Genomic DNA, 15,967 nt, shown 5'->3' with positions numbered 1-15,967 from the left:
AGAGACTATCAGGCTTGTCTATGGTGACAGAGCTGTGAGGCCAGTGCTTGAAGTCAAGTTTCTTGACTTCAGGTATCATATTTGTAGGTACCATATTTATACTTATAGGGACTTGTAGGAAGTCTTTCACTTTGAAAAAATACACTAGTACCAAATTTCATCACATAATCATTGCAGATATTATGCCAAACTTTTTTCTGCAAAACAGTGAAGTGTATTCCTTTTTGTGAAACTTTTTTAAAATTGTTCTGTTATTACTTAAAAATCACCTATTATGCCAGGTGCTGTGGTGCATGCCTGTAATCCCAGTGACTCCGGAGGCTGAGGCAAGAGGATTGGGAGTTCAAAGCCAGCCTTAGCAATTTAGTGAGGCCCTGAGCAACTTAGTAAGACCCTGTCTCAAAATAAAACAGAAATGGCTAGGGAGGTGGCTCACTGGTTAAGGGTCCCTGGGTTCAATCCTTGGTACCTAAAAAAAAAAAAAAAACAACACTTGTTATTAAACTGTCTTGTGCAAGATTAGAATGCTTGAGATAACTCTCATGAACATATGTTAAAATTGAATAATCCAAATTGATACATGTTTAGTAAACGTTGTTATTAACTATTGTGCATTATAGTTGAAATATTACACTTGAGAAAATTTACTAATTTCTCATAGTCTTAGAAAATTTAATTCTCTTTGACCAAAAATTCTGTACTGCTTTCATTTGTTTTATTATCTGACATGTCGTTCCCAGGATCATGCATATAAGATGTGCTTAGCATTAATACTTTAGTGCTCTAAATAAATCACACAAGTTGGATTTTGAAAATATACTGACAGTGTCCTTGTGCTGAGAATTCTAGGCTTATGATTATGGTTCATAGTTCATGAGAAGACAACTGAGCATCATATGCTACTGATTAATTCATTGCTGTTCTGTTTACCTTTTAAGTGGTGCAAAGAACAGAATTATACCGTGCAATAATTATGAGATGAAATGTCACAAACCAATTTTGGGACTGAAAAAATAGGGTTTGACAGTTATGTGGTGAATGTGATTATGTGGTAAAAGTGTGATTATATTAGTTTCAGTTTTCAGTTCTTCTACTGTATAAATCCTCAGTGTACCCGTGAATAAATTGCGTTCATATGATGGTTTTCAAAGTTTTTTCTTAAGAGCCTTTTAAAATCTTTTTTTCCCCTCCTCAAGCAAAATCTAACAAACAGAATTCTAAAAAAAAAGTAAGATAGCTAAATGGTGTTTATTATTACTATTTACAACATGTATTATCAGACAGGAAGTATCCAAACTGAAATGTCAAAATAAATGTTTTAAAATGTTTAATTTTTGCATAAAGATGGTAAGAGAAGCTTTAGTCCAAGATCTGCATAAATAAATAAATAATAAAAGCTCAGGTTAGTACATCAGAAATCTTCGTGCTGTTAAAATTTGTTAATACTTGTTTTTGATTTTTTTTTCATTTTTTTAAAGTTGTTGATAGACATTTATTTTATTTATTTATTTTTATGTGGTGCTGAAGATCGAAACCAGTGCTTCACACATGCTAGACAAGTGCTTTTCCACTGAGCCACAACGCCTGCCCTGTTAGATGATTTAATTACAGCTTTAAACATAAATTTTAAAACTTATATTTAATAAGAAAAATTTTAACAAAGTATTTGTAGAACCCCAATGACACTTCGGCATTATAGAGTTTGAAAACCATGACCTGGAAGATAATTTTCCTCTTTCTGTTGGAGGACTGTGTAGCATTCCTGTTGATATTGAGCTTTAGATTTATTAGATGTGTGATCCATTCATAGTTTACAAACTGGTATTTGATTTTGATGGAGAAGAAACCATGTAAGTGTGATTATTTTCATGCGGTAAGAAGAAGGGTTGAATATGAGATTTTTTGGATTGTAAGTGGTGTTTTGTCTAGATATGTTGTATTTGAATAAGAGATCCCCTGCACATTGCTTACTACGAAATCTTGTACATATTTAATAGTGTGATAAATATTAGAAAAAGCCTCAGGTATATAAAATCATGGGACATGTGAGACAGTTCTCATTATTGAAAAAAATTGTCAGCACTTAGTAGAGCAACTTTGAAGCTAGAGGAGATGGAGAAAAAAATATAATATGAACAACCATAACCCCTATCTGAGGGATACATCTCTTTTCATGATTTTAAACCAGAGTCATGAATACGTGATACCCATGCTGCCATCTTCCTTGCCTCATTCATGGAAGGCTTAGACTCTTTTAGGGTTCTTTTCCCTTCAATTTTTAGACTGTGCCTTACTTTATTCTCCCCAACTCAAGACTACAGTTTCTAGGTAGCACTTAAGATGAAACTTAATTCTAAATCTTTGTATCCTAAAATCATCTTACACTTTAATAGATTTAGTTGAGGTGTTTTTTGTTTTTTTTTTTTTCTTTCTTAACCATCCAGTAGATATAAAAGGAGAAAAGAACATCTTAGGGAAATGATTCTCATATAAATAACTAAAACATGAATTTCACTGTTTGAGAATACAAATCAAATATAAGAACTTTAAGATATAATAGTAGCATTCATTATAGAATAATATAATCATAAATATTTATCGAGGGCCTTTTATATAGAAGGGATTTTTTCTGCTTTTTATGTTGTTTCACTTTCATTCTTTGAACACTCCTTCAAGGTTTATGTATTAACTCTTCTCCTCAGATGAGAAAATTGAAGACCAGAGAATTTCTTAAGTACACACAGTCTGTAAATATTTGAAGCTGAACTTAAAAAGCTTTTAACAGTGCATCATGTAGCCTTGTTAATAAAATACAGGAAACTGGAAAATTTAGGAACTTTTTAGGAACTTGCAAACAGAGTGTATAAGTGTTGAATTTGTACGATACCAGGAAAAAGTAAATGCTGTTCTGACTTAAATAGTTTTTCAAAATAACAACTAAGTTTAATACTTTAGATTGAAGAAAAGAAACAAAGAGAGGAAGCTGAGCGAGAGAGACTGAAAATTGCAGAAGAAAAAGAAGAAAAACGGCTAGCAGAACAGAGAGCACGAATTCAGCAAGAGTATGAAGAGGAACAGGAAAAGAAAAGAGAGAAAGAGGAGGAGGTGCATTTTTTCCACTACTCTATTTCACTCCTTAGCTGAATGTGAAATTGTTGTTTTGACTTGAAAAAAAAATGTTTGTTACTTATAAGGGAGAATAGTCTTGAAGTACATTTTTAAAACATCAGATTCACTGGATATTATTTTATTGAGGTAAAAAGCTAATTTAAGTGATAAATGATTCTTTTAGTCAAAATGTAATTATAGGCTGGCCAGACATGGTAGTATACATCTGCAGTTCTTTCTACTCAGAGTGAGGCAGGAGGATTGCAAGTTTAAGGCCAGCTTCAGCAACTTAGTGAGAACCTGTCTGAAAATATAAAATAAAAAAGAGCTGGGGAAGTAGCTCAGCAGTAGAGCACTCCTGGGTTTAAAGCTCCTGGGGGAAAAAGCTATATAAGCTCATTGAAAATGTCAGAAAAGATGTATTTTATTAAGTAGACAATTTCTTTATTTTAAAGAGCACTGTGTCCTCTACATCTTCAGTTTTATCTATATTTCAGGCAAATAAGAGCAAAAATTTTAAAATAGTCTAGAATGTATACATGAAGTGTATATTTTTCTCTTATTTTTAAAGCAAAGGTTAAAAAATGAAGAGCTCATTCGGTTGGCTGAAGAAAGACGAAAAGAAGCAGAAAGGAAAAAGAAGGAAGAAGAGGAAAGACATAACTTACAACTTCAGCACTACTATGAAAGAGAAAATATGATTGGAGAAGAAACAAAGGTAAATTTCAGACAAAAATGTCAGTCAAACCCATATTTTACCCCATATGCACTGTGAGAATTGTAGAGTTTTTAGAAAAGGGGAGAAAGAGGAGGATGGGCTTGTGTTTTCCTGCTTTGTCTTACTACTGAATTTGGGTGCTATCTACTGAACTTTTCTGTTCGAGGTGCTAATACTGTGCGTTGGTAGTTCTTTCTGCCCGGTGAATATAACATGTTTATTTACGTTAGACAATTCTCAGTCTTGTTCTTCTCTGATTATAATCCAAAAGTGGTTTATGGACCAATACTCTGTGAACTGTGTTCTTTTCGTAGTAAGACTAAATACAGAAATTGAGAATGTTTTGAAACTTTTCTAACAACCTGTCTAAGTAACTTTATGTCTGTTCAATCTACTAATAAAAATATTGTGTTTTGAATTTCATATTACTGGAAATTTATTTTTATTTATTATAATAATTCTTATTCTGTTTTATACAACTTTCTACTATAGAATGGAAATTAAGAAAGAAATGGTGGTTTGCTACAAACGGGTTTTTGAAAACTGAGTTAAAAGGTTCATGTTTCCTGTTAAGTGCATGAATCAAAGTTGTTAGAGGTTTCTTCTGTAGAAAGATAATTGACTCTGTTTTTTGGTTACCAGGGATTGAACTCAGGGGCACTCAACCACTGAGCCACATCCCCAGCCCTATTTTGTATTTTATTTAGAGACAGGGTCTCACTGAGTTGCTTAGTGTCTCACTTTTGCTGAGGCTGTCTTTGATTCTTCTGCCTCAGCCTCCCGAGTTGCTAGGATTACAGGTGTTTTCCACATGCCCGCTGATAATTGACTCTGAAGAAGATCTAATTCACATCCTTACTTAAACTAACAGTTACATTTAAAAATTTGTGTGCATGAGTGTCATTGGGGGTTTGTTAGAAATGTACATTCCTGGGTTCCCACCCGCAAGGTATCTGAGGGGAAGATTCAAGGATGTGCATTTTATAGCTACCTTTTTGGGTTTTGATGTTGTTGGCCTGGAGATCATACTATAAAAAACCTTTCTCTATCATGTAAGTCTAGCCAATTTTGTATAAGAATATTGTTTTCAGGTATTTATGTTTATTCAAACATTATTTATTTAAGGCAAGATTTACAAAAAAGATTCATTTTAACTGTTAAATTACTCTGGTATATTTAGGATGTGGTTTGGTATATTGCTCAGTGTATAGCCTACTTCATAAAACATGAGCCATTTCTGATAGGCTCAACTGTTTTGTTTCATTTCTCATCCCATGGTTTTATGGTGATGGAAATGATAAGTATACACAGCTAGAATTTTGTTGAAAGATATTTAAAAGATCAGTACTTTTTGGTTTGTGTTGTTTATTTACAATGGTTTAGGAGTGCTAGGTATAGTTTTCATTCATAGGATAATTTCATCTCATTAATTTATTAATAAATAAAGTTAACTTCTTTTGGAGGGGGGATTACCAGGGATTGAACTCAGGGGCACTCGACTGCTGAGTCACATCCTCAATCCTACTTTGTATTTTATTTAGAGACAGGGTGTCACTGAGTTGCTTAGCACCTTTTGCTGAGGCTGGCTTTGAACATGTGATCCTCCTGCCTCAGCTGCCTGAGTCACTGGGATTACAGGCATTTTGCCACTGTGCCTGGGTAAAGTTTACTTTTTAGAGAAGTTTTTGGCTCACAGCAAAATTGAATAGAAAATATAGATTAATTTTTATTTTAAAATTCATCATTTAAAAATGAGAGTTGTGAGTTTCCCACAATTGTGTTTCTACCAATTTCTTGTGTTTAACAAATGCTACAATTAAGGAATTATTTTATGACTGTTAGTTTAATTGTGAAGTACCATGAAGTTTTAAATCAGCTTTTATACTATTTTATGAATTTTGTTTCTTGATCACAAAATTAACATTACTGCTGTCATGTATTTTTATTTTTTAGCTGTCATATTTTGTATTTATATATTCCTGATATATATTTTTGATTGCTCTTTAGTTTTTTTTTTTTTTTTGGTTTTGTGATGTATTTTTTAATTTAATTAATTAATTAATTAATTTTTTTATTGGTTGTTCAAAACATTACAAAGCTCTTGACATATCATATTTCATACATTAGATTCAAGTGGGTTATGAGCTCCCATTTTTACCCCAAATACAGATTGCAGAATCACATCGGTTACACATCCACATTTTTACATAATGCTGTATTAGTAACTGTTGTATTCTGCTACCTTTCTTATCCTCTACTATCCCCCCCTCCCCTCCCCTCCCATCTTCTCTCTCTACCCCATCTGCTGTAATTTAATTCCCTCCCTTGTATTTTTTTTCCCTTTCCCCTCACAACCTCTTATATGTAATTTTGTATAACAATGAGGGTCTCCTTCCATTTGCATGCAATTTCCCTTCTCTCTCCCTTTCCCTCCCACCTCATGTCTCTGTTTAATGTTAATCTTTTCCTCATGCTCTTCCTCCCTGATCTGTTCTTATTTGCTCTCATTATATCAAAGAAGACATTTGGCATTTGTTTTTTAGGGCTTGGCTAGCTTCACTTAGCATAATCCGCTCTAATGCCATCCATTTCCCTGCAAATTCCATGATTTTGTCATTTTTTAGTGCTGCGTAATACTCCATGGTGTATAAATGCCACATTTTTTTAATCCATTCATCTATTGAAGGGCATCTGGGTTGGTTCCACAGTCTAGCTATTGTGAATTGTGCCGCTATGAACATCGATGTGGCAGTATCCTTGTAGTACGCTCTTTTAAGGTCTTCAGGGAATAGTCCGAGAAGGGCAATAGCTGGGTCAAATGGTGGTTCCATTCCCAGCTTTCCAAGGAATCTCCATACTGCTTTCCAAATTGGCCGCACCAGTTTGCAGTCCCACTAGCAATGTACAAGTGTACCCTTTTCCCCACATCCTCGCCAGCACTTGTTGTTTGACTTCATAATGGCTGCCATTCTTACTGGAGTGACAATGGTATCTTAGGGTGGTTTTGATTTGCATTTCTCTGACTGCTAGAGATGGTGAGCATTTTTTCATGTACTTGTTGATTGATTTTATGTCCTCCTCTGAGATGTGTCTGTTCAGGTCTTTAGCCCATTTGTTGATTGGGTTATTTGTTATCTTATTGTTTAACTTTTTGAGTTCGTTGTATACTCTGGATATTAGGGCTCTATCTGAAATGTGAGGAGTAAAAATTTGTTCCCAGGATGTAGGCTCCCTATTTACCTCTCTTATTGTTTCTCTTGCTGAGAAAAAACTTTTTAGTTTGAGTAAGTCCCATTTGTTGATTCTAGTTATTAACTCTTCTGCTATGGGCGTCCTATTAAGGAATTTGGAGCCCGACCCCACAATATGTAGATCGTAGCCAACTTTTTCTTCTATCAGGCGCAGAGTCTCTGATTTGATATCTAGCTCTTTGATCCATTTTGAGTTAACTTTTGTGCATGGCGAGAGAAAGGGATTCAGTTTCATTTTGTTGCATATGGATTTCCAGTTTTCCCAACACCATTTGTTGAAGATGCTATCCTTCCTCCATTGCATGCTTTTAGCCCCTTTATCAAATATAAGAAAGTTGTAATTTTGTGGATTGGTCTCTGTGTCCTCTATTCTGTACCATCGGTCCACCCGCCTGTTTTGGTACCAGTACCATGCTGTTTTTGTTACTATTGCTCTGTAGTATAATTTGAAATGTGGTATCGCTATACTGCCTGATTCACACTTTCTGCTTAGAATTGCTTTTGCTATTCTGTGTCTTTTGTTTTTCCATATGAATTTCATGATTGCTTTATATATTTCTACAAGAAATGCCATTGGGATTTTGATTGGCATTGCATTAAACCTATAGAGAACTTTGGGTAATATCGCCATTTTGATGATGTTAGTTCTTCCTATCCATGCACAGGGTATATTTTTCCATCTTCTAAAGTCTTCTTCTATTTCTCTCTTTAGGGTTCTGTAGTTTTCATTGTATAAATCTTTCACCTCTTTTGTTAGGTTGATTCCCAAGTATTTTATTTTTTTTGAGGATATTGTGAATGGGGTGGTTGTCCTCATTTCCATTTCAGAAGATTTATAGCTGATATATAGGAATGCCTTTGATTTATGCATGTTGATTTTATATCCTACCACTTTGCTGAATTCATTTATTAGCTCTAGTAGTTTCTTTGGAGACCCTTTTGGGTCTGTTAGATATAGTATCATATCATCCGCAAATAGTGATAATTTAAGTTCTTCTTTTTCTATTTTTATGCCTTTAATTTCTTTCATCTGTCTAATTGCTCTGGCTAGTATTTCGAGAACTAAATTGAATAGAAGTGGTGAGAGAGGGCATCCCTGTCTTGTTCCAGATTTTAGAGGGAATGCCTTCAGTTTTTCTCCATTCAGAATGATGCTAGCCTGAGGCTTAGCATAGATAGCTTTTACAATGTTGAGGTAAGTTCCTGTTATCCCTAGTTTTTCTAGTGTTTTGAACATAAAGGGATGCTGTACTTTGTCGAATGATTTTTCTGCATCTATCGAGATGATCATGTGGTTCTTATCGTTAAGTCTATTGATGTGGTGAATAGCATTTATTGATTTCCGTATATTGAATCAGCCTTGCATCCCAGGGATGAATCCTATTTGATCATGGCGCACAATTTTTTTGATATGCTTTTGTATTCGATTCGCCAGGATTTTATTGAGGATTTTTGCATCTAAGTTCATTAGAGATATTGGTCTGTAGTTTTCTTTCTTTGAAGTGTCTTTGTCTTGTTTCGGAATCAGGATGATGTTGGCCTCATAGAATGAATTTGGAAGAGCTCCTTCTTTCTCTATTTCTTGAAATAACTTGAAAAGTATTGGTATTAATTCTTCTTTGAAGGTTTTGTAAAACTCCGCTGTATACCCATCTGGTCCAGGGCTTTTCTTGGTTGGTAGTCTTTTGATGGCTTCTTCTATTTCCTCCTTTGTTATTGGTCTGTTTATATTGTGTGTATCTTACTGACTCAATCTGGGCAAATTATATGACTTAAGAAATTTATCGATATCTTCACTATCTTCTATTTTATTAGAATTTAGGGTTTCAAAATAATTTCTAGTTATCTTCTGTATTTCTGTAGTGTCTGTTGTGATATTGCCTTTTTCATCCTGTATGTTAGTAATTTGAGTTCTCTCTCTTCTTGTCTTCGTTAGCATGGCTAAGGGTCTGTCGATCTTATTTATTTTTTCAAAGAACCAACTTTTAGTTTTATCAATTTTTTCAATGTTTTTTTTTGTTTCAATTTCGTTGATTTCTGCTCTGATTTTAATTATTTCTTGCCTTCTACTACATTTGCTGTTGTTTTGCTCGTCCTTTTCTAGAGTTTTGAGATGAAGTGTGAGTTCATGTATTTGTTGATTTTTTCTTTTTTTTTTGAGGAATGAACTCCAGGCAATGAATTTCCCTCTTAAAACTGCTTAGATTCCAATATGTTGTGTCTGTATTTTCATTTATCTCTAAGAATTTTTTGATTTCCTCCTTTATGTCTTCTGTAACCCATTGATCATTCAGTAACATATTGTTCATTTTCCAGGTGATGCAGGATTTTTCCTTCCTTCTTGTATCATTGATTTCCAGTTTCATTCCATTATGATCAGATAAGAGGCATGGTATTATCTCAACCCCTTTATATTTACTAAGAGTTGCCGTATGGCATAATATATGGTCTATCTTTGAGAAGGATCCATGTGCTGCTGAGAAGAACGTGTATCCACTTGATGATGGTTGATATATTCTATATATGTCAGTTAAGTCTAGGTTATTGATTGTGTTATTGAGTTCTATAGTTTTTTTATTCAGCTTTTGTCTGGAGGATATGTCCAATGGAGAGAGCGGTGTGTTAAAGTCACCCATAATTATTGTGTTGTGGTCTATTTGACTTTTGAACTTGAGGAGAGTTTGTTTTATGAATGTTGCAGCACCATTGTTTGGTGCATACAGATTGATAATTGTTATGTCTTGTTGGTGGATGGTTCCTTTTAATAGTATACAGTGTCCTTCTTTATCCCTTTTGATTAACTTAGGTTTGAAGTTGATTTTATTCCATATGAGTATGGCCACTCCTGCTTGCTTCTGAGGACCATGTGAGTGGTATGATTTTTCCCACCCTTTCACCTTCAGCCTGTGTATGTCTTTTCCTATCATATGAGTCTCCTGAAGGCAGCATATTGTTGGATTTGTTTTCTTAATCCAGGTTACTAGCCTATGTCTCTTGATTGGTGAATTTAAGCCATTAACGTTTAGGATTACTATTGATTTATGGTTTGTACTTTCAGTCATGCTTATTTATTTATTTATTTTAATATGGCTAGTTCTTCTTCTTTGGTTATTTTTTTCCCCCTTTACTGAGTTACCTCCCATTGTTAGTTTTGGGTGCTGTTTTTCCATTCCTCTTCTTGTAGTGTTTTGCTCAAAATGCCTTGCAGTGCTGGTTTTCTGGCTTCGAATTCTTTTCACTTTTGTTTATTGTGAAATATTTTAATTTCATTGTCAAATCTGAAGCTTAATCTGCTGAATACAGTATTCTTGGTTGGAATCCATTTTTTTTCAGTGTTTGAAATACCTTTTTTCAGGATCTTCTCTCTTTCAACATCTGTGATGAAAAATCAGCTGTTAACCTAATTGGTTTACCCCTGAATGTAATCTGCCTCCTTTCTCTCGTAGCTTTTAATATTCTCTCCTTGTTCTGTATGTTGGATATCTTCATAATTATGTGTCTTGGAGTTGGTCTATTATGGTTTTGTATGTTTGGGGTCCTGTAGGCTTCCAGGATTTGGCAATCCATTCCATCTTTCATATCTGGGAAGTTTTCTAAGATTATTTCATTCAATAGATTGTTCATTCCTTTGGTTTGAACCTCTAAACCTTCTTCTATCCCAATGACTCTCAAGTTTCGTTTTTTTATGACATCCCATATCTCTTGGATGGATTGCTTGTGATTTCTTAGCATCCTTTCTGTGTTGACTATATTCTTTTCAAGTTGATAAACTTTGTCTTCATTATCTGATGTTCTGACTTCTATTTGATCTAGTCTATTTGTAATATTCTCATTTGAGTTTTTAATTTGGTTTATGGTTTCCTGCATTTCTAGGTTTACTGTTTGATTTTTTAAAAAAATCTCTATTTCCTGGTAGAGCTCATTCTTTGCTATTTGAATTTGCTTATGCAATTCGTTTTCAAAGTGTACTTTCATTGTTTGGACTTGCTGTCTAATGTCTTCTCTAAGATTCCTTTCCATCTGAGTTAGGTATGCCTTGAGTTCTTTCTCTGTCCATTTTTCTGATGCTTCTAGGTTCTCCTGTGAATTTAAGTTGTCCTGCATTCTTTATAATCCTTTTTCCCCTTGTTTTTTCATGGTGCTCACGTTACTTTCCAACTCTGTTTGACTGCTGTGTTTCTGTTTTCTCATTTAAATTTGTTTTGTTTTTTATATTTCCAATATCTCTCCTTTGTGTTGGGAGACAATGTTTAGAGATGTTGGATTTAATTGTGATTTAAGGTAAACTCATTAGTTTCATTAAAGTCCTACAGATTTTGATGGCATATAGAGAATTGAGGTTTGAACTTAGGATTTTATGTTAAGGTCGGGCGATTTGATGGTATAGAGGTTAGTATATGTTAGCTTCTTTTGGGGGTTGCTCAAATGCAGGTGGATATTAACAAGAGAATAGACAGGAGTACTTGTGGGTAGTTAAGGGCTTAGGCAGACTATAGACCAACTCGTAGTATTCATCTATTTGCATTTAGTAAATTATACGTAATCTGGGTAGTCATGCTTAAGAGTAAAGATGGGGAAAGGGAAGGAAGCAAACCAAGAAAGAGAGAGGGAGAGAAGAAAGAAAGAGAAAAGAATAGAAAAGAAAAAGAAATGATAAAAAAATAATAAAATGCAGTAAAATAAAAATTACGATTAAAAAATAATTAAATAAGAAAAAAATTAAAATTTAAAAATTAAAAAAATTTTAAAAAAGGCACAATTAGGCTTCTATTTTCTTCGCTTCCAGTAGGTGGTGCTGTGCCTTCCAGGCCAAGATTTTGCCCTCCGGCTGTAGGAAACAATCCGTGTGAGGCCGCGCTCCCCCCTGCCCCTGTGCCCCCGCCCATCGCTCAAAACCTGTTAGCTTAGGTTTATTCCTGGACTCTAGTCTCCTCGCTTCTCCTGCCAGACAGGCCTTTCCCAGTGTGATACCTCTCAGCAGTTCAAGCTATACTCTGGGCCTGCAGTTTCCTGGATGTGGATCGAGGCTATTGGGAACCGGCCCCTTATTGTTTTGATTCCCTCTGATAGTCACTCCTCCGAGAGCTGGCGAGACAGGTTTCGTTTTTGCTGCTGGTGGGAGGGGGGAGTTGGAGGTCAGGTGCCTTTACCTTTCCCCACGCCTCTATTCACGCTCACTCTGATATTCACGCCCCCGGAAAGCCGGGGAGAGATTTTATGCGATTTTTCTGCTGTATGTGAGGAGGGCTATATGCCACACACCTGTTCTATCGCTGAACTTGTTGTGATCTGTGGGAAACTGGCGATGGTGATGTCAGCTCTCCAAGATGGTGGCCACTGGCTTCCTCGGTGGGTTGTCCGGTGTGGAGGACAGACCAGGACTGTTTCTCTCCCCCGTCTCAAACCCAGAACTCAGCCTGGAGCACAGTGAGGGCACAGTTGGCAGGACCCCACAGAGTCCGCAGCACTGTTTCTCTGTGTTGCTGGCCCGTCGTTTCTCGGCTCGCTGCAGTTTCTGGCTCTGGGGTGGGCCGCCGATAAATCAGCCTGAATCTCCGGGCGCACAGTTCACTCGCGAAATGAGCCCCAGTAATTGATCCTCGGGTGCCAGAAATCCTTCCTCTAGGTTTTTGTGCACCCCAATTTTGCTGGAAATTCCTAACAAGATAGCTTTTGGCCGTTCTAACTCGTTATTCACCTGCGCAGTGACGCTGTACACGGGGGTGATGCACTCTATTCACCGCCATCTTCCCCATCCCTCGCTCTTTAGTTTTTAACTTCTATCATCAGATTTTGATTTTTGAGTTAGCTTGTGTATTTATTTATTTTTGGTAATTGAACCCAGGGGTGCTTAACCACTGAGCCACATCTTCAATTCTTTTTTAAATATTTCATTTAGAGACGGGGCGTTGCTGAATTGCTAAGTGCCTCACTAAATTGCTGAGAATGGCTTTGAATTTGCCATCCTTCTGCCTCAGCCTCCGGAGCCACTGGGATTACAGACGTGGGCCATCATGCCTTGGGTAGTTTGAAATTTTTCATATGAACCTTAGAGTTATCTTTTAATTAGTGTTAGCTAAATCCACTTATATTTGTTGTAACCAATAAGTTTGATCATATAACTTAATTTCTGATGTTTTTGGTTTTTTTTGCTTCCTTGATATTTATTTTCATTTTACATGGACTATGCTTCATTTACTTCATCCTTATTGGTGCTTTAGAAGATATATATTATCTTTATAATTCAGCCTATCAGTTTTTAAAAAACCTTCCTCACATATATTTCTAATTTTTTCAATGTCAACAATGAAACTAACTTATGATTTTCTGGCATATAAAACGAAGTCTTTAATATCCACAAGTATATTCTGATCTTGTTTCCTTCCTTTCCTTTCTTTCTTCCCCTTGGTTTTCTGCTCTTCATTTTCTTTCTAATTTCCCTCAGAAAATATTTATTGTATATTTTTGGGAGATTTATGCCTTCATATGAAGTTGAAAGCTACAAATAAGCTTTAATACAGTATAAACTGAAATCTCATTTCTTTGGAAACACAGAATCTTACCAGGATCTGAAAAAAAATCTCCTCATCCATGATGGTTTTGGTAACAGGAGATAAAGATTTTAGAGGTTGATTTATATTGTTTTACAGAAAGGAGTTTTGTTTACTTCTTTTTTATATCATCCTATTTCCCTTTTGTTATTAAGATGATGTTTTTCAGCCCGGTGCAGTGACTTCTGCCTGTAATCCGAGCAGCTCAGGACCTGAGGCAGGAGGATTCAAGTTTACAGCCAGTCTCAGCAATGTAGGATGGATCTAAACAATTTAGTAAGACCTTGTCTCAAAAAAAAAAAAAAAAAGGCGGGGGCGATTAGAGATGTGGCACTGTGGTTAAACACCCCTGGTTCAATCACTGGTACCAAAAAAGATGTTTTCACTTTGGCTATTTCATTTCTATATTTGGAATACTGTTGCTTTAAGTTTGTTGATTTAAAAAAAAATCCTAATATTAGAGACATATTCTTTTAATTGGTATGTCTAAATTACTTTTATCACAATAAATCTATTTGATCTTATTTAATTGAATTTGTGATTCAGATAATATTTTATTAAGCAACCTAAACTTCAAAGGTTTTGTACACCTCTAGTATACATAGTTTACATGTATATGTGTATATATTTCTGAATATTTTTATTTTTAATTTTTCAGCGTTTAAGACAGCCTTCTCCTGTAGTTCCTGCTCTTCAGAACAAAATTACAAGCAAACTCCAACGACCTCCTTCGGTTGACAGCATCATAAGTTCCTTTATTCATGTATATGCTTTTTGTTTTTGCTTGTTAATCTTCATTTACTTATTTTGAATTGAGGTATTGGATGAGATTTTCTTATTTATATTTTGGTAGGTTAAATTTTTTTAGATCTGAAATATAGGCAGTATCTCCATTAATCTGTCTGTTGATGCAGTTTATATTTGGCTCCCGGAAGTTGAGTATTTTTGACAAACTATAGTTTAGCAAAAGGTTTTGTCCAGGCTCTTCAAGAAGGTCCTTTCTTTGAAAAATTACCTTCTAGCTGCTATTGTTATGTTTATGAAGTCCCTTATATTTTACACTGAGGTATAATCAAAAGAGAACCAGGAAAATCTTTTAGAAGGGTTGATCTTTGAGCTAATGCTTGAAGAATGAGTAGGAATTTGCCATCAAGAGAAACAGGGTGAAAGACCTTTAGCATGCACAAATTGGCTAGATGGAAGACAGGACAGACATGTGGAGAATACACTGTGGTTTGGTCTATATTAATGATGCTTTGTGATAAGGCAACAGAGAGGGTAGAGAACAACAGATGTAGGGTATTGGAGAGTACTGAGATTTAGACTTTATGCCATAGGCTTATGGATTCCAAATAGCCTAATTACCCAATAGGCAAAGAAGCGTTTTAGAGAAACATTTTCCTAAATTCCATCCTCTGAGAATCTTGATTCAGTTGGTTTGCGGTACAAAATGCATGGAAATTCATTGCATTATTAAGCAGGAGAATGACATGGCCACTTTAGTTTTGTATAATATTATCAGGCAGTAAAGACTGTAAACTTGGAGACAAGTTGAGATGCTTTTGTAGAAGTTCAGATGTGAGACTTTGAGGACTTAAAGGCATTGGTACAAAGAACTGAGAAGGGTGGGGGTAACATCCTTTATATGAATACATATAAACAGTGGTATTTCTCTCTTTCTCTCTCTCTCTTTTTTTTTTTTTTTGGTTGGGATTGAATCTGTAGGTGCTTAACCACCACTGAACCACATCCCCAGCTCTTTTTTTTTTTTTTTTTTTTTTTTTAACATTTTATTTAGAGACAGGGTCTCGCCAAGTTGCTTAGGGCCTTGTTGAGTTGCTGAGGCTGGCTTTTTTTAACATTTTATTTAGAGACAGGGTCTCGCCAAGTTGCTTAGGGCCTTGTTGAGTTGCTGAGGCTGGCTTTGAACTCTTGATCCTCCTGCCTCAGCTGCCCAAGCCACTGGAATTACAGGCATACATCACCACACCCAGCAAAAAGTGGTATTTCTTGACCGAGTGTGTGGTAGGTAGGAGTCAATGGTAACTTTAAAGCTTCTCGTAAGGGTTACATAGAGTAGGGGGTTGAAAATATGAGCTGTGCCTGAGGAAAGAGTTTTGAATTAGATTTGTAGTTTTAGAAATCATTAACGTATCGTTGCTTAGCAAATTAGTATGATCCTCTAAGATGAATGTATAGAAGAAGTAAAAAGGGCTGAGAATGGAACACTGGGGAATTTAAAGTGAGAAACAGAGAAAAGAATAGACACAGAAAAGGTAAGAGAAAGTGGCAATGGTATCAGTTGCTACTGGCCAAAAACAAGGACTTAAAATAGTCAC

General features: G+C 35.4%; 1 protein-coding gene across 13 annotated transcripts in view; it reads left to right on the top strand.

Annotated features, from left to right (window-relative positions):
* The window catches only part of Cspp1 (centrosome and spindle pole associated protein 1), a 110,488-nt gene that overhangs the window by 69,705 nt on the left and 24,816 nt on the right, over nt 1-15,967 (top strand). For all 13 annotated transcript variants that reach the window (XM_076835491.1, XM_076835490.1, XM_076835489.1 and 10 more), the window contains 3 exons: nt 2,956-3,105; nt 3,680-3,826; nt 14,287-14,391. In XM_076835491.1, the coding sequence (XP_076691606.1) occupies nt 2,956-3,105; nt 3,680-3,826; nt 14,287-14,391 (402 nt within the window). The remainder of the gene's footprint in view (nt 1-2,955; nt 3,106-3,679; nt 3,827-14,286; nt 14,392-15,967) is intronic.

Source organism: Callospermophilus lateralis, chromosome 16 (genome assembly GCF_048772815.1).
Source record: "Callospermophilus lateralis isolate mCalLat2 chromosome 16, mCalLat2.hap1, whole genome shotgun sequence".
Taxonomy (NCBI): Eukaryota; Metazoa; Chordata; class Mammalia; order Rodentia; family Sciuridae; genus Callospermophilus; species Callospermophilus lateralis.
The sequence above is the reverse complement of the archived record's forward strand: the minus strand, read 5'-3'. Positions and strand labels throughout refer to the sequence as shown.